This window comes from Tasmannia lanceolata, unplaced genomic scaffold (assembly GCF_043159265.1).
Source record: "Tasmannia lanceolata isolate RefF3 unplaced genomic scaffold, GAP_Taslan_0.1 ptg000015l, whole genome shotgun sequence".
NCBI classification, from domain to species: domain Eukaryota; kingdom Viridiplantae; phylum Streptophyta; class Magnoliopsida; order Canellales; family Winteraceae; genus Tasmannia; species Tasmannia lanceolata.
This window is the reverse complement of record NW_027518692.1, coordinates 22,331,290-22,358,597: the sequence shown is the minus strand read 5'-3', so window position 1 is coordinate 22,358,597 and position 27,308 is coordinate 22,331,290. Positions and strand designations below refer to the sequence as shown.

At 38.8% G+C, this 27,308-nt stretch overlaps 1 protein-coding gene across 5 annotated transcripts; it reads left to right on the top strand.

The window, feature by feature from the left end:
• LOC143845415 (putative protein phosphatase 2C 6) lies at positions 1-27,308 on the top strand. Of its 5 annotated transcripts, none has more exons than XM_077353740.1 (8): positions 1-708; positions 10,395-10,679; positions 13,057-13,162; positions 20,245-21,842; positions 21,988-22,108; positions 22,194-22,233; positions 26,859-27,031; positions 27,130-27,308. In XM_077353740.1, the coding sequence occupies exons 1-4, from the start codon at positions 217-219 to the stop codon at positions 20,562-20,564; spliced, it is 1,203 nt and encodes a 400-aa protein (XP_077209855.1). In that variant the 5' UTR covers positions 1-216; the 3' UTR covers positions 20,565-21,842; positions 21,988-22,108; positions 22,194-22,233; positions 26,859-27,031; positions 27,130-27,308. The 5 variants fall into 5 exon arrangements, with proteins under 5 accessions (XP_077209855.1, XP_077209858.1, XP_077209857.1 ...); XM_077353743.1 differs by adding an exon at positions 22,987-23,000 and having other exon boundaries at positions 26,859-27,308; XM_077353742.1 differs by adding an exon at positions 22,987-23,068 and having other exon boundaries at positions 26,859-27,308.

The following is a 27,308-nucleotide window of genomic DNA, read 5'->3' as shown; positions in this document are numbered from 1 at the left end:
CGTGTCATCACCTCCTTTCTCCTCTCTTCTCTTTTATCCCATCCTCCCCTCTCCTCTCTCTCCCTCCCTCCTTTTTCGCTTCTCCCTCTTTTGTCTTAAAATCTCTTTCCCACTCTCTTTCCACACAGCAGCAGTCTTCTTTTTTCTGAATGCGAGCTTTCTAGGGTTTACTTTTTTAGTGAATGCGAGCTTTCTAGGTTTTCAAGTTTTCAACAGATGGATCCAGATTCCCTCAACGAAGAAGATCTGCCTCCGACCGGATCTGGCCTGAAACCCGACGTCCGGTCACCGTCCGACGAAGAAACGGCTGTCATCAGGATGGATTCGTCCTCTTTCTTCGGATCTGACGATAGCCGGAGCACCACAAGCTCAGGCGATATCTCCGGCAGCAGCGGCGAGATTCCGGCCGCCGTGGAGCCAAATCTTCTGGTTTTTCCGGTTCCGGTGGAGGTTGCTGACGTGGCAAACGGTAACGGAGGGTTAACGGCGAGGGAGATATGTGTGGGGAAGATAAAAGCGGTAACGTGGGGATCTGCTTCTTTGATTGGGAGACGGAGAGAGATGGAGGATGCCGTTGCCGTTATCCCTGATTTTATGTCTCGCACGTGCGAGATTTTTGGCGGCTGTACGGCTCCCGGTTCTAGAAGCTCCGGAGAGATCTCGCCCGTCCATTTCTTTGGTGTATATGATGGCCACGGTGGTTCTCAGGTATTTTTTTTTCCCGAATTTTTTAATTTATACGAACCGATCTGGAAATTTTATCGTTTTTTTTTTCCGTAGAATTTTTTTTTCCAGGCTGAGAGGTTGGAATTTGACTATTTGAGAAGGCAACAAAACAATTTTTCTTCTAAAATTTTCTCTTATTTTTGTTTTTCGATTTCTCTAGTCGAAAGTAGAAGAATTATTTTCGAGATTCTGTATGGTGTGTGTCCTTATAGTCCGGTATTTTTTATGAAAGTACTGCACTGTGTAAAGGTCCTATAGGATGATCCAAACCGTCTATTTGATGGGCCACACCGTAAATAGGAATTGCTCTAAAAATCGATGATCTTAGCCTTCCGATCCATAGAATATGGAAATCTACATAGATCAGAGGGTTGGGATCATCCTATGGAAATGCTTTTGGGGAAATACCTATTTACGCTGTGGCCCATCAAATGGACGGTTTGGATCTATCTAAAGTGTGGGCCGGACAGTACTTTCTGAAAAATACTGGACTATACGTCCACATATCGTGGAAACAGTACTGGAAATTGAATATTTGTGTGCGTTGGAGATCTTAGAAGTAAATTGAATAATCGATTTTTTTTCTGGTCTGAAAGCAGGTCTTCTCTTCTAAACCCTCTTTTATTGTTGCTCCACGTAGCTTGGTCGGCTTTTTATTTATTCTTTATTTTTTATTTTTGGCGGTAAGCGCATAGAAAAAGATTATCACATCAAGACACCTGACAGTGTGGACACGTGCCCTGACACTATGGACACGTGCCCTGACACCTGGACACGTTTCATCATATGATTAGTTTTAGAGGTGGGCAATAAGGAGCTGACACTTAGAACTTTGAGAGATTGAAATGGGTGACATCAGCCATGTTGACTTTAGCTGTTAATCACAGCCTCTCAATTTTTTTGAATTGCTGATTTCACTACAAGGAGCTCCCACACGACTAAAAGCTTAGACCACCTTCCCATTCAATAGCATAGATATGTCATATGTGTCTTTGTATTGCTTAACAAGTCCATGCTATTGTGGAGAGATTACCTGTCGTAAATTCCATGAGAAAACCCCTCTATGTACCTGCGCCGGGGTTATTTAAGAGCTATAGATGTAAATGTCCCTCTAGCTGTTAAATTCCTTTTAAATGTAAATTTTATAGCTATTAAACTTCTTACAAATGTAAGTTTCTCTATAGCTATTAAATATATTATAAATATATAAATTTTCTTTAAGCTACTGATATCCCCACTACCATCTTTTGATAATAAGACGAACTCACCTGTGTTTTCTTTTTTAATTCGCTACCAAGAGCTTTTTGGTAATAGTGATAGCGTTTGACAGCTGGTTAGATTATAAAAGACAAGGTGAGTTCGTCTTATTGGTAGTGGGAATCACTGGTCTTCTATATAGCTTCAAAATGCCTATGAACAATTATATTGAAAGAAACTATATATGGTTATATTATTATTGTTGGAGTTCCACGCAAAAGCAAATAGTCCCACATCGGTAAAGTGAAGTGGATGGGGATGGGTTATAAGGGAATGGGCTCCCTCTAAGAGCTAGCTTTTAGGGGTGAGTTCTACCCGGTTAAATTCCCAACAATTACATTATACTATGTTTTAAATTTTGCCGATCCAACTAGTTTGTGACGAAGGCTTAGTTGAGTTGAGTTGTATACTGTGTTTTAAATTTATGCAACTATTCTAGATTGCAACAAAATCTTATAAAAAGAGAAAATGAAAAAACTTAAGTATCTCGGTCTAAATCAATTCTCTCCCTCTCTCTCTCACCCACACACACCTACACACTTTTAACCAAAAAAGTAAAAAAAGGAACAAAGAAAATTGGCTCTTATGTCACATGCCTCAATGCATGTAATTGAATGCATTGAAGTTGTGGGCAATAACAACTCTAGTCCATTGCGGCTGCTTCCACCATAATAGGTTGATCTTAGGGATCAAATAGGGCTTACTTAGGTCTCTCTCTCTCTCTCTCTCTCACACACACACACACACACACACACACACACACACACACACACACTCACACACACACTTACACTTTTAACAAAAAAAGAAAAAAAAGAGAAAGGAACAAAGAAAATTGGCTCTTATGTCACATGCATGTAATTGAATGCATTGTAGTAATGGGCAATAACAGTTCTAGCACATTGCGGCTGCTTCCACTATAATAAGTTGATCTTAGGGATCAAATAGGGCTTATTTAGAGCCCCCCCGACAACTCAATCACCCAAAATAAATTAAAAAAGAAGCTAAACTTGATTTTTGTGGGCATTGATCTTACATATGAGTGGGGTGGGACGAGGATAATGTAGGTTGACTCATGGGGATCTAGTAAATCAATGGTCTTGATCAACCCATGTTTGCTACATGTAAATAATTAAGATTATATCTAGCAATGTTCTTTTGGGCAGTACGCTATCGATTCTTACCATCTCAATTTTTTTTTCATAATATATTAATCATAAAGCACATTTTTGGCACGAACATGTTATGATATATCACGTGTTGTTTTCTTGTTAGTTGTAAGAAAATGAGGGGTATTTAAAATCTATAGGGATTTTCTTATTTCTAATATTGCTATAAAGTAACAATTCCATGCCGCTCGTCTCATTGGATGTTGTTCCTTGAGAATCTCTCCAAAAAATTAGTTTCATTGAAAAAAGGCGCTCGCAGGCACACACACATACCTATATACATATGCGTATGTGTATGCGCAACATTTCAATTATTTTGACTTTTCTGATTGGCCGTTGATAACATTTTGGAAATTATATCAGCCTCTAAGATTCAATTAGAGAAATGTAGACACAATTATTAAAACAAGGGAGTGAGGATTGAAAACTTGAAAATTTCCTGGACTAGCTTTTATGTCTCGTTGGATTATAAGAGACAAAAGGTAAAGGAGATGTTGGAGAGGACCTTTGATGTGGAGGAAGTCAGGAGAGTGGTTTTCTCTCTGGACCATGAAAAGGCTTCCAGCACGCATGGTTTTTCTAGGATATGTTGCTAAGGGTTGTTGAAGAATTTCATTGTAGGGGTAAGCTGAACAAATGCTTAAAGACCAATTTTCTAATGCTAATCCCTAAGAATGATAACGTGAAAGAGTTCAAGAATTTGTGGCCAATTAGCCTTGTGCCCTTGTCAATACTCAATAGTGTCTACAAGGTCCTCGCAAAATCTTCTGCGGATTGGTTTCAGGTCATGAGCTCAATCATTTTCCCTTGCCAATGAACTTTTGTGGAAGAGAGACAAATCTTTGATGAGGTTCTCATTACTAATGAATGTTTGGAATCTTGGAAAAAGGATGGTATAGCAAGAGTTGTTTGTAAGGTGGTCGTGGAGAATGCTTATGTTCATGTTCATGTTGAGAGAGAGAGTTTGTGGACTTTCTCTTAGAGAGAATGGATTCCAGGAAGCATTGGAGGCTATAGATGAGGGAATGCATGTCAAATGACTCAAATTCTTTTTTTTCCGTGGTAATAAATGAAAGTCCCAAATATATATATATATATATATATGAGGAAAGTGTTGGTGAGCTTAAGCTCACCAAACTTATGGTGCGCTTAAGCTCCCCAATCACATGGGTCCCACATTTTCTGTGGTGATCCAAACCATTCATTTGCAAGGCCTTATCATAGATAGGGTGTATATATATATATATATATATATATATATATATATATATATATGAGGAAAGTGTTGGTGAGCTTAAGCTCACCAAACTTATGGTGCGCTTAAGCTCCCCAATCACATGGGTCCCACATTTTCTGTGGTGATCCAAACCATTCATTTGCAAGGCCTTATCATAGATAGGGTGTGTACCAAAAATCAGCTCCATAGGATCATCCTAACCCCTCCATTTGTGGAGGACAAAAATGGGCAGATTTGTGGACAAACAATGTCTGTCCATTTTGACCTCCACAAATGGATGGGTTAGGATGATCCTATGGAGCTGATTTTTGGTACACACCCCATCTATGTAAGGGCCTTTCAAATGAATGCTTTGGATCATCCTAACAAAGTAGGCCCCCATGTGATTGGGAGCTTAAGCGCACCATAAGTTTGGTGCGCTTAAGCTCCCCAATCACATGGGTCCCACATTTTGGGGAGTGATCCAAACCATTCATTTGCAAGGCCTTATCATAGATAGGGGGTGTACCAAAAATCAGCTCCATAGGATCATCCTAACTCCTGCATTTGTGGAGGACAAAAATGGACAGATCCCCATCTATGTAAGGGACTTTCAAATGAATGCTTTGGATCATCCTAACAAAGTGGGCACCCATGTGATTGGGCAAGCTAGCTCACCAACAGTTTCCTCTATATATATATATATATTTTTTTTTTTTTGAGCTTGAGGGGCCTTCGCCAAGAGGGACTTTTCTATGGTTGAAGAGGCTTCAAGTAGGATGTTCGAGATGGCCAACAGGGTAGGGCTGATTGTGGGGGTGGACATTATTGATATGCGAGTGTCATTTTTCATTTCTAGTTCATGGACGACCGCCTTGTTGGTTGTGGAGCTTCGCATGATCATTTTAACTAGCTTCGCTTTATCTACAAGTGGTTTGAGATGGGCTCTGGGTTGAAAGAAAACTTAGGGAAGAGATCCATGGCAGAAGTTAACGTGAATCCACATGTTCTTTCTTAATAGGTAGGAGCTAAGTTATGAATTTTGTTTCGTTTCGGCTGAGATGGCCGGCCAACATTTCATTTTATCCGGAAAACCAGAGCAGAACTGCATTGTGGTCCATTTCGTCCGACATTTTGTCAATGTTCATTACTTAAGATTCACATGTAAATAGGGGAAATACCCCCATTTGGATTTATTAAAAATAGCTCCAAGACGCAATTCTAGAATGATAAAAAGTCAACTTTCCAGTTATAGTACAAAAGTCGATATTTTTCCACAATTTTATGCCGAGTTAAAATCTTAACTTCCAAATGATGGCGTATTTTTTCAATTTTAGAAATTTATAAATTCTATCATATCCATAAATTCTATCATATCCAAACATTACTAAATCTCAAAGGGCGATGATAAATTCAATCCTCCCAGGATGAATTTGCCCTTTTTTACTTGTTTGTGGCTTCACAACCGGTACAAACAGATACAACGGTACAACCACAACCACTATAGTTGTACATCTCTCTCTCTCTCTCTCTCTCTCTCTCTCTCTCCTTCCTTCACACCACAACATGAACTTTTGGTGGGACCTATCCCAAATGTACCTCAACCAATACTCGCTCCCTTCTCTCTTCTCTTGTTGAGCACAAACATTGGTGGACCCAACAATGAATGGTTTAGATCATTTTAGGTGGAACCCATAAAAAGTGTATTTTTAAAAAAAATAACAGGGGCCTGCCTAGCTCAAAGATCCAAACTGTTCATTTGTTTGGCCCCAACATAAAGAGGCCTTGTCCATAAAATCATCTCTATAGGATGTTCCAAACCGTCCAACAACCAAACACATGTACAACCATAACTCTATCTCCCCCTCTCAACATAAAACTTTGATGGGGCCAGCAACCGAATTATTTAAATCTTTGAACGACGTAAACCCCACCCATACTTATTCTCATAACCAATATTCTCTCTGTTCTCTTTTTTTTTTAACAAAAACCCTCTGTGGGCCCCAAGAAAGAATGATTTAGAGCATTGAAGGTGGACCATATAAAGTGTTTTTTTTAAAAAAATCACCATGGCTCACTTTTTAAATAGGCTTTGCCCCAAAACTCATCTTTCTAGGATGATCCTAACTCTTCATCCTTTGAGATTTATATGTGGCTCCGTTGAAATAGATTGGAAGGTTAGGATCGCCCGATGGAGATGATTTTTTAGGGCACATCCTATTTACGTTGAGGCTAAAAAATTGAACGGTTTGGATCATTAAACAAAGTGACCCTGTTCAAAGATTTAAACAATTCAGCTGTTGGCCCCACCAAAGGTTCATGTTGAGAGAGGGAGATAGAGTTAGGGTTGTATCGGTGTTTGGTTGTTGGAGTGTTTGGATCATCCTATAAAGATGCTTTTATGGACAAGGCCTCTATATGTAGGGGCCGAACAAATGGGCGGTTTGGATCTTTGAGCTAGGTAGGCTCCTGTGATTTGCTAAAAATACACTTTTTATGGGGTCCACCTTCAATGATCTAAAACCATTCATTGTTGGGCCCACTAAGAGTTGTGCTCAACGAGAGAAGAGAGTGCTGGTTGAGGTACATGTGGCGCAGGTCCCACCAAAAGTTCATGTTGAGGAGAGAGAGAGAGAGATGGTTGTACAATTGTAGTGGTTGTAGAGCTGTATGTGCTGTAGGTTGTGAAGCCACAAACAGATGAAAGGGGGAAAATTCATCTTGAGAGGTAAGGGTGTTCATTATTCGGTTTTAACCGAATAACTGAACCAAATTGATTCGGTCGGTTCGGTTCGGTTTTTTGCTAATTCGGTTCAGTTTCGGTTTTTTATTTTTGGTTAATTCGGTTATTCGGTTTCGGTTATCTCGGGTTAAAAATTCGGTTAACCGAATAACCAAAATTAACCAAAAATAAACATTATTTAAAAAAAAAATGGTGTATGGGCACTCCGTAGGATGATCCAAACCGTCCATTTGATTGATCACAACTTCAATAGCTTGTGCCTAAAAAACCATTTCGATAGATTGATCATATCCCTCCGATCAAACCGTCCGAATAGATTTTTTTTTGTCTTTTTCTATCACTATTCGGCTATTTGGCTATAATCGAATAACTGAATTTTTAATTGGTTCGGTTTTTGTAAAATTCGGTTCGGTTTCGGTTTCCGAAATTTGATAACCGAAATTATTTCGGTTATCAAATTTTGGTTTTTTCGGTTCGGTTATAACCGATTAAACACCCCTATTGAGAGGGGTGAATTTATCATCACCCATCTCAAAAGTCCAACAAAAAAAATCTCATAATTTGGTCTCTAAAATTTTTTCATCTAGTCAGGCACCAGTCAACACAGACATTTCAACAAATTTTCCTTTTAAGTAAATATTGGATCTTTACAACCTTGATGTTATGATGGATTGGGTTGCAGCGGATTACCCTGTTGTTTCAATTGCTAATAATTTTTTAATTTTTGGATTTTTAAATTTTTTTAACTATCCAAGAAAATTTCTCCTCTCGTAGTGTCTTTTTTGAAACGAAGCTTTGAAACATCCAAAACGCTGAAACGTTCCGTTCCATTGACCAAAATGAAACAATGAACGAAACAGAGTCAACGACTAAAGGTGGGAGAGATTGGATGCGCAAATTCAGACCTTCCTAGGTCTTATTTGTGTTTGCCGTTAAGCTTCGATATTCTTTTGAGCTCAATATGGAATCCAATTGTAGATGATGGAAAAAAAGTTGGCGGGAAGGAAGCAAGATCTCCCTTCCTTTGGTTGTTGCATCATTTTGATTAAAGTTGCCCTTTCTAATTTGTCAGTCTATTTTTGTCTCTTTTCAATATCCCAATGGGAGGGGTGAAGATGATAGAGAAATTGGAACATAATTTCCTTCGGGGAGGGAAGGAAGAAGGAAAGAGGCTAAAGCATTTAGTGAAATGGGAGGTTGTTTGTCTCCCTAAGAAGGTGGTGGTTTGGGTATTTGCAATTTGGATGAGGTTTGTTTATTGGAGATTTGGGTGTAAGTGACAAGGCTTTTTGGGGAAAATGACTTTGGCATTTTGCCAAGGAAAGGGACGCTTTATGGGGGAAGGTTGTTAAAGGCAAGTATGAGGAGGGGCGAAGACATGGTGGGATATTGGTAGGCTAGGTAGAGGGTGGGGCTTTGGAGCTTGATAGTCCTTATGTCCTATTGAGAATATCTCCCAAGGAACTAGGTGAGGGTTAGATTTTGGTTAAAACCTTTGTTAGGTGAGATTCCTTTGTGCTAAGCTTTCCCTGGTCTCTTTAGGATAGTGAGAGTGAGGCAAGCTTCTTTGATTACATTGAGAGGGCAGGAGGGAGGCTGTTTTTGGTATGGGTCTTCTATTCAAACTTTAAGAACCCATAAATTGATTGTTTGATGTACCTACTTTGCACTCTTGAAGATTGTTTTGTTTCTCAAGTGTTAATGGATCAATGGTACGAGCCCCCTACCCTAGATGACATTTCTCAGTTAGATCCCATGCATCTTGTTCCCTCTAGGGCATCCTCGTTCCCTAGGAGAAAAATTTGGATGGCACACATCCCTAGGAGGAAAATTTGGTTGGCACACTTCCCTCATAAAATCCAGGTTTTCTGTTGGACTTTCATGCTCAAGCTGTGTATATGCTAAAGAAACGAAAGTTTCAGATGGCGAATCAATGCTCCATGTGTGAGCGCTTGTTCTTTCACTGCAAAGTTGTGAGTTGTGGCATGGATTTGGCATCACGTTTTTGACTTGTTTGGCGTTAGTGAATTCTTTGTCAGGTCATATAGAGAGTTGGAGAATTAATAATATTGGATCCTTGGGCATGAAGCTATGAGTGATGATTTCCTTCGCAGTGTTTTGGGAGATGCTGGGTGAGGTTTTTTTTTTTTTTTTTTTGCATTCTCTGATGCATGAATGAATGTCAGGTTTGCTATCATAGTAAGATCAGAAGAAATCGCTTTTGGACTCTCTTTGGAAGCTGTCCAGATAATGTTGACTTTTGGAAAGGGCCTTTGTAAGCTTGGTAGAATTGGGTTCCTATACTAATATTTTAACAATATTGACTTATTTTGGCATGGCATTATTTTTCGTTGTTTACAAACGCAAGAATGCACATTTTCATCTGCATACTCGTTATGTGAAAATTTAATACACTTCTCATATCTTTCTTAATAATGTAACAATTTGTTCAAAACATCTTTAAATTAATAAATTTGACCACTTCTTTCTCTACCTCCCAATGTTTCTCTTCATGGCCTCATTGGGTTATTTACTTGTAAGGGAGGCTATAGGCTATTGAAAGCATTTTGGAAATTTTGATCTAGAGCCTTTGCCCTTGGCATATGGTCAAGGTATCTTAATTTTTAACTATTAAAAAGTCGAAAAGGGTGAGCGTGGATTATGATGTTTATGCGTTGAAAAAATAAAATAACATTGTTCTTAAGTCATTTATTTGGAAATAGAGGTGGTGCCCATTTGTCCTTGTTTATTGTCATCCAACTTTTCCATTGAGGGATGTGGTGGTCCCATCAATTGGGCGAGGCAATCCATAATTCCAAAGTTCCGTGCGTACCACTAAACAAATCCTCACTTTTTTTATCATACCATTCCTTTTTTTATTCTCTTTTGACAGATCTTGAATTTTATTTTAAGAAATCGATTTTCTTACATCAGAAGGAAGAGATCTCTTATTTTTTAGGACATCTCATATTCGTTAGCCTTTTTCACTTCCATTTTAGATGTCGTCTATCTCAAGGGGTTCTTGGTTGTTTTTATTTTCTTTCTTTTGATTTTTTAATTAAAAATGAAAAACTAATGGCGTGCCTGACAACTCATAGCTTCAAACATAATTCCCACAATTTCGATACAATTTTTTCTCTCTATATCTTTCTCCCTGTTCTATTGAAGCAAATTTTACTAGTAGGCACCAAACAAAATTGGCTTTGTTTAATTTTGTGCTATCTACCATTTGAGAGGTGAAAGGTATTATTGACATTATTGTTATTATTATGGTGCATTGTAGGTGGCTAGATTTTGTGCTGAGCGAATTCATGAAGCAGTTGCTGCAGAGTGGGATAGGGGAGGCGATGTAGAGGGGTGGTGTAGAAGGTGGGAAGAGGCATTTTGTAATGGATTTGAGAGGGTTGACAATGATATTGGAGGGGAAGCAATAGCACCAGAAATAGTTGGGTCCACTGCTGTGGCAGTAGCGGTGTCAGGTTGTCAGATAATTGCATCCAATTGCGGCGACTCAAGGGCTGTGCTCTGTCGAGGAAACCAGACGATACCATTAACCATTGATCACAAGGTCCTGCGATCCAAACGTACCCAATTTTTAGTATTTTCTTGATGCACTTTGTCATCTTTCATTTTAGAACCATTTTTTATAATTTATTATTCCCATCTAAATTTCTTTGAGAACCATTTTTTGAATTTATTATTCACCATCTAAATTTCTTTTCCCCCCTTTCCATCATTCGAAAATGGATTTCTCATTCCATATCTGTTCGCTACTTGGAATATTACCTCCACTGGCTAGTCTGTTGTCGAATTTCTTTTGGACATGCTAACTTGATATCTTTCTATAGGCCAGTAAATGTTTCGCCTCTAACCATATAAAGCAAATTATTCCATGTCAGCTTCTTTAAAGAAGTCCATAGTCATACTGTATATAAAAGAAACAAGCTGTCATGCTCTTTTCTTAATTGAAAAGTTTTTGTAAAAAAGTGTTATATTTAGTCAATCTATACGTACTATATTATAATGCCAAAGCCCCCACTTCACTGCCCAAATTGAAACCTAAACTTAGTGAAATAAAATTAGACACAAGCATTGTAATCTATACCATATTTAACAAGCCTACAAAAGTAGATTACAGCAATTACATTGGGTTTTGCAACCGCTTCTGAACCAAGGTTTTAAATTTCGGTTTCGGCTATAATTTCGGGCTTCACCGAAACCGAAATTTCAGCTGAAATCCCAAAATTTCAGTCAAAATTCGGTAGAAGTTATGGAAACAGAGGATTTTTCTCCCGAAATTTCAGTATTTTTCGTTTATTAAATTTGATTTGAATGAAAAAAAATTCTAGTGCTATTGGCTACTAATAAATGAAATAATAAAATAGAAAATAATAAAAAGGAAAATCAGAATTCATATAATATTAATAATTAATATTAATAATTATTAATATTAATTAATATGTTATAATAATTAATATGAATAATTATTAATAGCTAATAGCTAAGATCCCGACTGAAATTTGGTAGAGGAATAAAAAATTAATATTTTAGCAAAAATTTCGCTGAAATTTCGACCGAAATTTGGTACGTTTCGGAAATTTCGGTTTTGGTACGTTTCGGTTTCGTTGTTGACTGAAAACCGAAATTTCGGTCCGAACGTCTATGTTGTTTATTCATAAAATGCCAAATTTTATTTCTTGCAACTCTACTAAGCCTTATTACCACGCTGGACAAAATGAACCCAAATTTGCAACTTTCTTTTTATATTTTTTGTTTCTAAAATGTCACCATCCATTAGATTGCAAATTGGCCAACTTATTTGTACATAGTTGATTGTACTTATAGAAACCTCTTGGTAAGAGGAGAAAATCTAGCTTAAAATGTCTCCTCCATAAAAAAGGGGTTAGAAAATATCCATAGAAATAAAAAATAGGTTTTACTTTTAAGAATGGACAATAATTGATTTAATACGAGTTTTAATATTTGAGTTACAATTTTATCTTTGAAGGTATTTTAAAATTGGATAGCTTTTTTTATAGCCCTGTGATAAACTAAATAAATAAAATCATATCCCCTTTTTGGACCCGTTTCCTAAAAAGGACCAAAACGCCGTGAAATGTTTTTCTCAACATGTATGCACAGTACGGAGTATTGTGATAACTTTTCTGTCAATGAACCCTCACAATAGTATAACACTTTTAAAATAACATTGAAAATTCATTGTGCTTCTTTTTTTCAGCCATATTCTAAATTTCTTAATATTTCACTGTCACCAGCGAAGAGGATCAAGCACCCTGATTTTCTTATTTTTGTTAACGGATTTAGGTTTTTTTTTTTGTTTTTTTTAAAACATTGGCGAGCTCATTTGTTGAATGTTATTTTGGTGTTTGAATACTTCCAGATTGATGAAATTATTTTGGCATTTATCGATTGATGAAGAAATTTTGGCATTTGTCCATTGATGTTTTCCTTGAGTGCCAATTTAATGTTTGGTATTCTATTCGTATTCAGTGAAAACTGAAAAGATAGAAGAAGAAAGATGGGTGACTTAACGACGATCGGCTTTCTAGATAGGTTTTAAATCCTACGGTAAGACATTAACGTGAATTTGGACATCTTTCAGAATGAAAAGTGTTATAAGGACCTTTTGAAAATCATCGCAAACAAATTTTACCCCTTCACTTCCATGCTGTTTCTCTCTATTTATCCATAGCACACGGTGTCTATTAGTCAGATAAGTTCAATCATTGTGGAGAATGCCTCGATAATATTTTGATTTAATTAAGAAATTATTATAGGGGTTGGAAGTCTACTTCATTACAAATCCTTTTTGTTCTACTTTTTGTTGAGAAGTTATTCATATATAGAGATGACACTTTTTTAATCGTTGATGGTTCTTTTAGCTACAAATTTATGAGTTTTTTGTGTTATTGTGGTTTATACAGCCTGACAGAGAAGATGAGCTGCTGAGAATTGAAGGAGGAGGAGGGAGAGTCTTTAACTGGAACGGCCCTAGGGTACTTGGGGTTCTTGCTATGTCCAGAGCCATAGGTTTTTCTTCGCTAATTCTTCTTATTTTTTATGTTGTATTTTGGTAACTCTTAAAACCTCTGGATTCATTATCAAAATGGTCAGAGCCTCATAAACTAACCTCATAAAATGACTTCTTCACTTCTTTGCATTGTTTGTGAAGTGTTTAGTTCTTACATAATGATGAGAGAGAGAGAGAGAGAGAGAGAGAGAGAGAGAGAGAGAGAGAGAGAGAGAGAGAGAGAGAGTTAGTGTTCTCTCCCACAAGATTTCATATTTATATGATGTATATATTACAAAGACCAAAATACCCTTTAAAGCTCCCTCCCAAGCTGGAGTGTATGTATCATACAACCCCAGCTTGTTACAAATATCTCTCAACTTGGATTTTGCCTATGGTTTGGTGAATATATCAGCCAACTGATCTATAGACCTAGTGAAGATGGTACTAATCTCTCCACTCCGAAACTTCTCACGAACGAAGTGACAATCAATCTCAATATGCTTCATCATCTCATAAAATATTGGATTAGAAGCGATATGAATTGCTGTCTTATTGTCACAATGCAACAACCCTGGAGATGAAGAACAAATACCAATCTGTTGCAGAAGAGACCTCAACCATGTCAACTCTCCACATGTGTGAGCCATAGCTCGGTACTCTGCCTCTGCGCTCGTTCTAGATATAACATCTTGTTTCTTACTACGCCAAGAGAAAAGATTTCCTCCCACAAACGTGCAGTAGCCTGTAGTTGATCTCCTATCTGCTGGAGATCCTGCCCAGATGCAAAATCTGCATTTGTGAATCCTCCAGTCTCATATGATTACTCAACTCAACAACTCAACTGTAACAACCCGGATTTGGGGCAAATTTTTTAAACATGATTTTTAAAAAAAATCCCAACATCTGAATCGCTACCCCAAAAAGGGAAACAACAACTAAAAAATTCAATTACATTAACAGAATGTCTATTACATGGTTTATCTCAACTCCAAAAGAAATCCTATGAGTGCTCTCTCCCATCTAGATCTGTTCATCGACAAAGGCTCCTTTACTTTCCTCACCTACAAAGTCTGAAAGATAATCTAAGTCAAACAGCAAGCTCATGTGACTGGCTTGGATAATCAAAGTGACAAGAATGAAAATCTGCATTATAAAGATGTTTCTCATGGCATTCACATGTGATAAGGAAAAGCAATAAGAATTATAAGATTTATTACTAAGGATAAAGAATATCAATGAGCATGTGAGAATGTCAAGGGAATATACTAAAGATAGCAATTCATGGAATTATATCTGAGAGCCTCAATCATACAGAGTACATATAGAGACAGGTAAACTACGAGAAGTATTATGTCATCTCGACGAGGTATATGGGTCATATCTATCTCCTCATAAGTATATACACGATGGAAATCATCACAAACCCGTCGGTAAGTGGCTACACGTAGCTCTATGGCCTTCCCGTACTATAGTACGAGGCGTAATATTAATAGTAAACAAAACATCGTGTATATAGATTATGGCCTAAAAATAAAAAGTCCTACCACAGGAAATTCTACGGGGATAATAAGTTAATTCAATGACATAGGTGCAAAAAGAATGCGAACAATCATAGGAAACAAAAATATAATCACAGAAATCGTAATTGTAACTAATATTATAAAAGTCAGTCATCACTTGCCTTGATATTGAAGTCTAGGTGATCGCATGGAGTCCTGACACACTAATCTGAAGATGAGGATCTCGAAGATGAAAAACAAATTGATGCAAAACCGTAGCTTTTCTTCTTCCTTTCTCCTCTCTTTTTTTTCCTTAAATTTTAGGTGATTAAAAATAACCCTAGATGGGTTTATTTATAAACTTAGCCTAGAGTTTTATTTAAAGAAGGATTCCAATTATTAGATTCCTAATTATAATCTAATACTAACTTAAGAGGGATGGAAATATCAATATTGGGTTTCCTAGCTTATTCTAATATATTATTAGTATTTAGGTTATATTAGGTTACTTTTACATTTATCTTTTTTTAAATAAAAGAACTTAAAAGTTGCCTAATAAGACAAAACTCGTAAATATGCATAAGCCTAATAGAAAAATGGTCATAACTTGCTCAAAAATCATCTCCGAATCGCTAAATCTTGGGTCCGTTGGATAGGTATTTGAAATACCTATCTATCGGGACCAAAATCATGTCGAACGAACAAGATTTGATGCCCCAAAAATATGTTATATTAAAAGTGACGAAAATACATTATGACAGTTGATTTTTAAGATCGTTTAATCTAATGCAGGGTAGGAAATACACAATAATCTTACAGATTGGGGATCAATCCATTATCTAATTTACATATCCTACGGTCCGAAAACTCAAAATCAAAGATCTAACCGTTAATCTTTGATCGAAAAATCTACGGTCTAGATTTAATTAGGATTTTTTTCTTTATAGGCCCTTGGTGGGACCGGGTCATTACATCAACAAAGCCTTTGTCCCAAACTAGTTGGGGTCGGCTAGTCTCATATGATTACCCTTCCTGAAAATAAACCTTTTCCAGGAGCACTCTTCAAGTATCTAACTATCTGAAGGGCAGCTGTCTAATGTGAGGCACGAGGAGAACTCATGAATTGGGTCACTGCTCCCACTGCATATGATATGTCAGGGTGAGTCACAGTCAAGGTTTTAAATTTCGGTTTCGTAATGCGTGCGTTTCGGTCCTCACCGAAACTGAAATTTCAGCCGAAATTTTAGCGAAATCTAACGGCTATTTTTTAGGGTATTTAATTTTGACGACATTTCCTGCTGACGGTTATTTCGGCTGAAATTTCAGGATAATATTAAATAATGAATTAAAGCAAGATTTTTTGGAGATATTCGTTAAATTTTGGCCTGAAATTTCGGGGAAAATGAAATTTTGATTGAAATTTTGTAACGTTTCGACTTACCCCAATTTCGGTTTCGCTCTGGCCTGAAATTTCGGGGAAAACGAAATTTTGATTGAAATTTGAAATTTCGGTCGAAATTTTGTAACGTTTCGACTTACCCCAATTTCGGTTTCGCTCTCAACCGAAACCCGAAATTTCAGATCAAAATTTCAGATTCCGGTCGAAATTTACAACCTTGGTCACAGTCAAGTATATCAACTTACCAACCAATCTCATGTAGCCAGGGTCCTCCAACAACTCCCCCTGATCCGAAAGAAGCTTCACATTGGGATCCATAGGAATCTTAGCTGACTTTATTCTTATGGATCTCATCTTGTCTAATATATCAAGAACCTATTTCCTCTGCCACAAGGAAATACGACCACGAGAGTATGCTGCCTCTATACCCGGAAAGGACCTCAGACGTCCCAATTCTTTGGTACAAAACTCTGTCTGAAGAAACTTCTTGAGTCTTTGAATACCTGACTCATTATCCTCAGTAATCACAGTGTCATCCATATACACGATCAAAAGGATGTAGCCATCACCAGAGTGGGCACTGAATACTGAGTGATTAACGGCACACTGTCTCAAACCAAAGAGCCTAAGAGCCTCGCTGAATCTGCCAAACCAAGCTCATGGAGACGGCTTCAACCCATATAACGCATTCCGAAGTCGACAAATAGAACCAATCACCCCATGAGAAATAAACCCAGGAGGTTGCTCCATATACACCTCTTCAGAGAGGTCGCCATGTAGGAAGGCGTTTTTAACATCCAACTGATAGAGAGGTCATTCACGGTTAACTGCCAAAGAAATAAGCGCACGAATTAACATTATGTTGGACACTGGAGAAAATGTCTCCATATAATCCACACCATAGGTCTGTGTATAGCCCTTAGCCACCAAACAAGCTTTCAAACGATCAACAATACCATTAGAGAGATATTTAACAGTATACTCCCAACGACAACCAACGGCCTGGGTACCCTGAGGCAGAGGAACCAACTCCCATGTACTGTTAGAGGCAAGACCCTCCATCTCAGCCGCCATAGCGGAGCGTCGACCTGGTTGAGATAAGGCCTTTGCAACAATCTTAGGTATAGCTTGAGAGGGTAAAGAAGATATGAAACTCATATAGAAAGGGGAAACACGATCATACGAAACAAAATGAGAGATAGGACGAGCTGTAGACCGTGAGCGAGTCTGAGAAGCAATAGGGGACTCAGAAGTAGACGAAAGATCAATACATGTGGCGGATCCGCTAGATTGAGGAGATAGACAGGAGCGAGATGGCCGAGAGGACGGAGCAGCCTTATTAGTGGACACCAACTCGCAAGGGCCATGAGTATAAACCTTCACCTCTTTGGACATGAAGTAGGAGGTACACCAAACCCAGGGACAATCCGCCAGACTGAGGAGGTAGATCAGAGCGAGATGGTAGAGAGGACGGAGCAGCCTTATCAGTGGACACCAACTCGCGAGGGCCACGAGTATAAACCTTCAGCTCTTTGGACGGGGTAGTGATGACAGGACTAGGTGAAGTAGAAGGTACACCAAACTCAGGGACGACAGGGCTATGTAAGGTGGGTTAGGAAGGAGATACACCAGGCTCAGTGAGGATAGGGCTAGGTAAGGTGGGTAGGAAGGAGATATAACAGACTTAGTGACGACAGGGCTAGGTAAGGTGGGTAATGAATGAGGTACATCAAAGTCAGTAAAGATAGATATAGGCAAGGGAAGAGGTGCCCTAGACGCATGAACATGGCCAGTAGCAGTGGGCAAGAAATAGGGGGTTTTATCAAAGAAGGTAACGTCAGCACAGACAAAAGCACGTCGAAGGGTAGGACTGTAATACTTGCACCCCTTCTGTGTGCGAGAGTATCCAAGAAAGACCCACAGCTCAGAATGGGGGTCGAGCTTATCCATCCCAGGAGACAACCAATGAATTAAGGACAAAAACCAAAAACACAGGGTGTCAGAGGAAATGGATCACCCGAAGGGTGAAGGTTGGAAAAAGGAGAACGACCACCCAACTCGGAAGACGGAAGACGGTTCCCAAGGAAGCAGGCCGTAAGAACGACATCACTCCAACAAGGCTTGGGAGCCCTCATTTGAAAATGAAGAGTGCGAGCGATGTCTAATAAAGTCCTCATCTTCCTCTCGGCTGCCCCATTCCGCTGGGGGTATATACACAAGAAGACTGATGAAGGATACCATGAGAGTCGAGGAATGCCCGTAAACCAGAAACTGAGAAAAAGTACTCCTTGGCATTGTCAGTCCGCAAGCAACGAACCGAACAACTATACTAAGTACACACGTCATAGTAAAAGGTCCGAAAAGCAGAGAAAACTGCACTACGATCCTTCAACAGAAACAACCAAGTCAAACATGGAGGAGGTTCTACAGGGACCCCAAATATTGGAGTGAACCAACTCAAAGGGATGGGAAGCTCTAAGAACACGACGGGGTGGGAACGACTCATGTTGGTGTTTACCTAACTCACAGGACTTACAGCGGACGAATGTAACAAGACCTGAGAGAAGGCTAGATCGGCTCAACGTATCAATAGAGGGTGCCCTAAATGACAGTGCCATTGGTAAGGCATCAACCGGGGCACGCAAAGCAACAATGTGCATCGGCTGATCCAGATAATATAGGCCGTTCACCCCACGGCCCGAACCAATTGTCCTCCAAGTCGCCAGATGCTGAAAAACACATGAAGAAGGAGAAAAACAAGACAGAACAGTGAAGATCCTTAGTTAACTGGCTAACAGAAAGTTAACCGGGAAACGAGGAATATATGATAAAGAGATGTTAGGGGAACGAAAAGCGACCCCAATTCTAGAGACAGGAGAGGCAGTCCTATCATCTAAAGTAACAGAAGGAAAAAGTCGACAAAGGTCGAAAGGCAGAAAGGATACCAGAGTCATCAGTCATATGATGGGAGGCACCAGAATCAATAAGCCACTGCCTAGAGGAAGATACATAGCAAGAGGGTGGGCTATCAGACGGAGTGAAGGTGGAACTACCGGCATGCGTAATATGAGTAGTAGAGAAAGGACCAGGGCCATCAGATGTCGTAACAGAAGCTGCCCCTGCTGTCCGATGGGGGCACAACTCAGGATGATGATCATAACAAAAGGTAACAGAGTGGCCATCCCGACCACAACGAGTACAATGGTGAGAGCCACGACCACCAGAACAACAGCCTCCCCCCGAACTAGAACTACCGCCAGAGCGATCACCACAAGAGCCAGAATAGTGTCCAGACGGAGTAGCAACACATCTCGGAGTTGAACGTGAGAGGAGAGTCATAACTGAAGCACCTTGGCAAGGAACCAACTACAAACCACCAACAAGAAAGCACACAAAAACGACAAAGCACAATAAGGAGAGGAGCCCGAACGGTACGTCTCCAATAGAACAACAACCAACCAACCAACCAACAATGATCATCCAACCAACAGGGCGCACAGAAAAGTCGTGCACAACAATCAACCAACAGGGCACACAGCAAAGGCCAATCGACAACCACAACATGATCAACCTGAGCAATCACTAATAACAACCACCACCACCAACAAAGCACCATAAACACAACGAGGGCACCACCAAATACCCAATAACATCACCAAACAACCAAGAACCATCAACCACAGAACAAACCACCACAAATAAACGCCAACAATTAACAACAAATCCACCACTGAAAACAACCGACAATTGCCACCACCAATAAAGCCACCAACAATCACCAACAATCATGACCACTCACAAATCCACAAATAAAGCTACCAACAGTCACTTTCGAAGACATCAAGATGCGGTTGGGACAAACAAAGGGTCTAGTATACCCAACAAACATAGGTTGAGTTTTTCAAACCCAACCAAGTTTTTGTGACATTGTTGTTTTTTCAATTGATTGGACCGGGAAGAGATATAAATGGTTTCTTCTTCATTATTTCTTTTTAGGACTAATTGACAATATTAAGTAATCTATGTGTATTCAACTTTTCCGTTGTTCATAACTCTTTTTTTGGTAGCCAACAGGCTTAAACTACCTCTATTTTGTCTGTTCAGCATTTACTTCTGACGTGGTATCAATGTCATGGAGTTTCTATGTGGGAAATTTTTGGTGTTTGCGTGTCTTACTGGTTTTTGTTTTTTCCTATTTTAGGCGATCGATATCTGAGGCCGTCAGTCATTCCAGTGCCAGAAGTCACTTTTACGACGAGGAGTGAAGAGGACGAGTGCATTGTAGTGGCAAGTGATGGGCTTTGGGACGTGATGTCCAATGAGGAAGTAGGGGAGGTGGCCCGCCAGCTGCTTAGGCGGCAGCGGCGGCGGTCTGGACAGGCAGATGAAAGATCATCACCTCCAGCTCAAGTTACTGCTGAGCATCTTGTCGAGCTAGCTTACCGGAAAAACAGCTCTGACAACATCTCCGTCATTGTTGTCGACTTGAAATCTAAGAGAAGGCGTCAACAGAAACAATGAAGGATCTAAAATTTATTTGATTGATTGGTCCATGAAAACACACCTGTATATCCCAATCCAAAAGGAAAAATTGGAAGTTCCTTTATTGTTTTTTTTCCCCGAGGGAAAGTTCCTTTATTGTTTTTTTTTTTCCAAATCTCCATAGATGTCTCTTTCTCCTTCCCTCCTGTTTCTCCAAAATCATCCTACTTATTTAGGTTTTTTCAGGTTGGATCTCAGTAAATAAGCAAGCTATGTTTTCTTTGTTGCCCTTTTTATGCCCTTTTATATTGAAAAGAGAGCACAGATTGATGAGTTCACAAAAGTAATGTAGATGGATATTAGTTTCATTTCAGTTATAAAAACAATGTCTTTGTTAATAGGTGCTTTTTTTTAGTCTCTTTGGACTTTTTAGGCCCATCATTCAGTCTCGTCGTTTGTAGTTTTGCTCTCCACTCTCCTCTATGTGTATTACTTTTATGTTCGCCAATTGAACTCTCTCATTGTAATACTTTTCAAAGTGTTCATTGACTTCATTCTACTGTGGTATGGTTTGCCAGTTTTCAATTAGCAGAGCCAATTTCATTGTTACAAAATTTTGTCGGGGCATGTCTGGCAACCATGAAAAAAAATTCAGGGCCCGTTTGGTTATCCCTTAGATTTGGATTTGGATTTAAATTTAGAAATCCAAATCCAAATCTTCCGTTTGGCACCTCTTTTAACAGCTGAGATTTGGAATTGGGGCAAATCTCTGTTAGTTTCAAATCCTAGCTATACAAAGACAGATATTTGGAAATCTACTCCTGAACTAGTTGTTTAGAAATTCAAATCTCCCTCGATTTTCAGGGCCCCTTGTCCATCGACCCTGTCCTCCCCCGATCCCTTCCCTCTCTCTTTTGCCAAGTTTCCAACCTCTCTCTCTCAGTGGATCTCTTTCCCTCCTCTCTCTCATCCTGGCTCTGGCTTGTCTGCTTTAGCTTGTCTCCCTCCATCTCTCCCTCTTCTATTTTTTGAGTGATCCCTCCCCCCTCTCTCTACCTCTTTTCTTTTTCCTGTTTGAGGTTTTGTACTCAGGTTCCTTTCCATTCCCTTTTTCTCTTTATCCTTTCCTTGATTTCTAGGGTTTGGTAGACCTACCTTTTTCTTCTTTATTATTATCTGTCGTTTCTGATTTCTCTGCAAGTAAGGATTTAGTTCGGGGGTGGGTTGCTGTTTGCTTCTGTGAAATTTAGTTGGGGTTATTTTCGAAACCAGCGATGGATGCTCAGAGATCTTTGCTTGATGAACTCATGGGCGCAGGTAACTCTATCTCTTTCCCTCTTTCTTTCCCTTTTTTTTTCGCGTTCCCTTTCTTCTACCGGATATATGGTAATTGGATCTGGTCGTAACTGTTCCTTGTTTGACCATATTTTTATTCAGTTATTTTAGCGTCATTAACTTGCAGCCTTACTGTCAAGGAGAAAAAAGCATTCAGGGAAATTTGCTGGGAAGATAAGGAAGTTTGTTGATTTTACATACTTTGATTTGTCCAGATGATTTGTTCGTAATTACTCAGAGTGATCTTGGTTCGTCTCTCTCCGGACTCTCTTGAATTGTTGTTTTCTTTCACTCTTTCAAAAATTTATGAATTCCTCTTTCTTATTGTGCCAGGATCGTGCCCTAGAATTCATGGTCTGAGGTTGAAGGGGAGGTATTTATGCTTCAACTTACTCTTTTAGCTTCTTCTTCGTTTTGAATTGTATTGCTAGTCTTTTATGTAATTTGTTCAAGAGAGTTTTCTGCGTTTTTTCTTGCTATTATGAATCATTTTTTATTTCTTTTTTGTAAATTTCCAATTTTTATCAGTGTGTTTAAAATTTCCTGGAGACTGCTGAACATGGGTGTATTTGTTTTCCTCTGTCGTTCGTCTTTTGGGATCAGGGGCGGAGCCAGGAATTAACACTTTGGGGGGGGGGGCTGGACAAATCTACACTTGCCTGCATTGGTCATTGGGGGGCCATGGCCACTAAACTAGCTAAGCATGCATGTGTAGCCATGCACCATAAAAGAGAATTTGCAAGTCATTGTGGTGGGGGGCATGGCCCCCCTCATGCTCTATGTGCCTCCGCCCCTCCACACACAGTGGGTGTCATCTATCTTGAAATGTATAATTTTTTTATGATTACCAATAACTTTCTTTGATGTTGTTGCATTTAAAGAACATCAGCTTTATATGTTTGGTGTAGGACAGTGGGAGGGAACTTAATATGAATTCCACACACAGTGGGTGTCATCTATCTTGAAATGTATAATTTTTTGATGATTACCAATAACTTTCTTTGATGTTGTTGCATTTAAAGAACATCTGCTTTATATGTTTGGTGTAGGACAGTAGGAGGGAACTTAATATGAATTACTGGTGTGCTATGCTAAATAAGACTCTTTGGAGTTCTGTTTGTTGCAGTTTTTTCCTTTGAGGTAACAGATCCAAAGCTTTTCAGTCAGATCCTTGTATGGAAGGGAATTGATTAGATTTTCCTTTCAAGGTATGATGTAGATTTCATGGGCTGTTACCTCCCATTAGATTTCAGACCATTTTGGTTTTTGTCCAACTAGTACCAACATATGTACTGGAACATGATAACGTTGATTACAATATTCATCACGATTTAACTTACGGTAGTAAAGGCCATTCTCATGTCAAATATTTTATTGGTCAAAACATTTTCACTACTTAGTGAGCAGCCGAGGATGTGCTTGAATCAACAGTTCATGATTCCGTATAACTTTTTTTTATAGTTTTGATCTATTGAGGAGAGTTTTAACTTTTAAATATGTGAGCGCCTGCTTGATAATCTTTAATCTTTGTTAAATGGTAAGAAATTCAGCTATGAAGATCATTAACATTGAAACATATCCGTAGGAATATGTTTATCTGCAAAATAGAAAAAGGACAAAATTATCTAAGTACCTATATTTATCTACAAAATAGAAAAAGGACTATCATCTGCGTTCATAACTTGTGTTTAGCTGATCTTCTATTTCAGTACCTCGCTATTGCTTTCCCCCTTGAACCAGCCTCAGATTTTCATCCATCAGCTTTTGTACCCTGATCCATTTTCAATTGTTAGACTACTGTGAAGTTTTATTTCATTTAGTAAATTGTTTGCCGCCTTGTTTTTTCCTACCAAAGTCTACTTGTCAGAAGATCATCACTTCAGTAGGTCTAAAATTTCATAATGCCGCTGATCCATGGTCACATTTATGTCATATCCTTGCAGGAGAGGAATGTATTTGCCATTTTCCATTCCCTATGTTTTATTTTACTTCTGTTTTTTGGTGTGCTCATCTTTGTTGTTATTTCCTCTTAGTTGAATGATTGGACTAGTTTTGCAATTCTAAAATTATGATGCACAAGGGTTACTTAATTAGCTGTTTTATAACTAAAGTGCTTGAAATGTTAGGGAGGATAACTGCGTATTTTCCATAAGGAGGTCCATTTGTGAAAATGGGCAGTCATGTTTATCCTGACCCCCCCCCCCGCCCCCCCGCGGGCACAACTCACCCCGCGCCCAACAGACACACAAAAACACAATGTCACTCCCTACTAGGGAAAATGTGCTTGTCTTTTGATGAATATGTGTACATGGATGTATATACACACATGATTATGCGTTTGCACATAGTTATTTGTGTCAAGGTTTGCACATATGCACATGGTTTGTCTGCTTCTTACTTTCCAAAAAAATAAAAATAAATTTGTGTTGAGGTTTAAAATTTCAGTTTCGGTTTCAGTCTCCACGGATATGGAAAACTTTTCGGTTTCGGTTCAAAATTTCGGTGGAAATCCTTTAAAATCAATGGAACATATAGAAACATACGCAAATGGTAGAATTTATAGGTGAAACTTAAGGAAATGCTAGAATAAGAACAAATATACATTTGGAAACCATCAAATACCCACTACAACTACAACCATCCATAATGGTTTAGAAACATCGAACACCTAGTGACATGCATTCCACCTAGTGACATGCATTGTCGCGCATGTCCGATAATTTAGTACACACCAAATTTCACATGTAATTCATATAAATATTTATACATAATACATGCACCACATTTTGCATGAAATTTCTATAAATATACTTATGTAACAAATACTAATATAGTATACCATTGTTATACTTACGATTTTGATTTATACATTTCGGTCGTTTCGGTTTCGGTGGGGATGGAAACAAAAATGTTTCGGTCGTTTCGTGTCAGTTTCGGTGGAAATTTAAAACCATGATGTGTATGCTTGCATGTCTCTCTGAATGAGCTTTTCTTCATCTTCTCTCCCAAGAGGGTTTTTGGCCGTGGTAATGACGAGTGCTTGGTGGAATGGTGGTAGCTTGGATGCAGAGAGCTATGGAAGGTGGCTGGATTTGGATTGATCGAAAATGGAGTTCTATTTTGGATCTTTAGCGGTGAGAGTGAGTGGTGGCTGGGCCGACGGCTAGGGCTTATATAAAGCTCTTGAAGATAAGGATGATAAGCTTAGAGAAACAAATCCTAATCCTAGTTGTTAAAGCTTAAAAGATTTAATAACACCTTCTCCAACTGCTTAAGCTTTTGGAGTAACCGGTTGTTTTACGTTTTTATCTTTACATTTGCTATGTATGTAGACATTGCTTGAAAGTCTTTTCTTATTCAATTTTCTTTTGTTATTTATGTACTTATATTTTTTGCTTTTAACAAAAATGAGGAATTTTATTAAAAAGAGGAGATTACTAAAGGGACATGCTCCTCTGTAGAATCATCTTGCCTACCTAGATATGTCTGTATGATACATCAAGCACTCGGCCTAAATCTGGACTCTCATTCATCATGTGAGTAATTCTTAAGGGCTCAGTCTAATGGATTTAGCCCAAGTAATGACATTCAAAGAGTCTCCATCCACATACCACTTCCCCCGAAGTTCATTTTTGAAAATTTGGAGATCAATTAGAAGGCTGAGCATCTGCTTTATTAGTATCTTTAATGCCAATTGGATCATATAACACTTTGACCACTACATCTTATGTCTAAAAACTCCTCCCACAGCTCCTAGATGTGGCCCACACATTTTTTAAGACACTAATTAAAACCTAAAAATAGAAATTCCATCATTGAGATATTCTCAATTCGAATGGTATAATGTTTATATTCTCCTTTTCTATAGGCAATTTTAGTTTTCTATGCTTGAGAATTAAACACAGCTAAATTTGTCAGTATGAGGCTCGATGGAGAAATTGCTAGCACCTATTGGCTTTGATCAAATGTTTGGACCTGAAAATTAGTCTAGGTTGTACCCTAGCAGATCTGCAATCCCCAGTTTAATCAGTTCGAGATGTTAACCATCTAGCTCCGACATATTTGGTAATTCATGTTCTCAACATTTCGTTGTTACAAAGGATAAGAACTGGGGCACATTCAAAACCAACCTTACAGATGCTTTAATCTATCATCTGTATCCCATTAAGATTTCTATCTCTAATTGTTATGCCTTTGGAAATGGGCTTACAATCGTCAACTGGTGTAGGCTGTGGCCTTAGTCCTGTGCCCTATTTTCTTAATAACCCAATTGCCATTTTACATTGACCAGATTACACCCCCCATCCCCCTCCTCTCTCTCTCTGATTCTCTCTCATGTGGTAGTGTTCGGATTGATTTGAACTTCCCCACTGTCCATTTGCAGGCCAATTATTGGATACTTAGGATTGTTTAAGCGCATGATGTTTGAGACTTTGGGCCATGATGCACCCATGATAAAGCCCCTGATGGAGAGTTGGGCCACTGCATGATGCCATGTGCACTGTAGAGATTCTGTAAAGTTAGTTTGCAACTTTGGTGGATGGAAAACCTTCCCTCTCCATGTGGGTGTGCGCTTGTGTGTGTGTATACATATGGTTCAAAACTTCAGCCGAAACATGTTGTTTCAGCCTAAATATGTCGGTTTCGTCCATAACCGAAACGAAATCCACATTGAATCGGAAATTTCCCAGATTTCGACGAAATTCCGAAGTTTCGCCGAAGTTTCGTTTTCAAGCGGGGTAATCTATTTACAAGATTTCGACCGAAATTTCCACCGAAACCGAAATATTTCGATTTCCATGATGGCTGAAACCGAAATTTAAAACCTTGCCACAGATGGGTCAAATCATCTCATCGACTCTAGAATGATCATCACCACCAAGCAAGAGTGACAGATTTCTGTCTGAACCAAAAAGCATATACCCATGTAACTTTCCCTTTTGTTGATACTTCATCATTCCCTGCTTCGCTGTCCTCTAATCATTGTTTCCTTTGCAGGTTCGATACGAGGAAATCACATCCGATTCACCCTATTTGGATAAAGTTCTTTTGGATTGATCTACAAAAGCTGCCAATACACCAGATGCCACTCTCAATAATGTCTACCAACCATTGGGATTCTTACCGAGATGAGCAGAATTGATGCTGGGAAAAAGAACTTCTGCCAAAAGGTCAGTAGGAAAGCAACCTTAAAGTTGTAACTTTTGGATGCTCCCACTAGTGCCCACAAGTTTTGGCTAATCACTCATTGCTTTCTTGATGGGTGAAGGGTTATTCATCAAGAAGGTTCTGGTGGGGGATGGTGTGGAGGCTAATTCTTTGATATGACAGCATCCTTGATTTCTCTCTTTCCAGGCATTGCTTTTACAGTGTCATTCTCTTTGTTTATTGAAGTTGCTCGCTTTAAAATATTAGATATATAATGTGAGCTTAATTCTCTGATTTGCA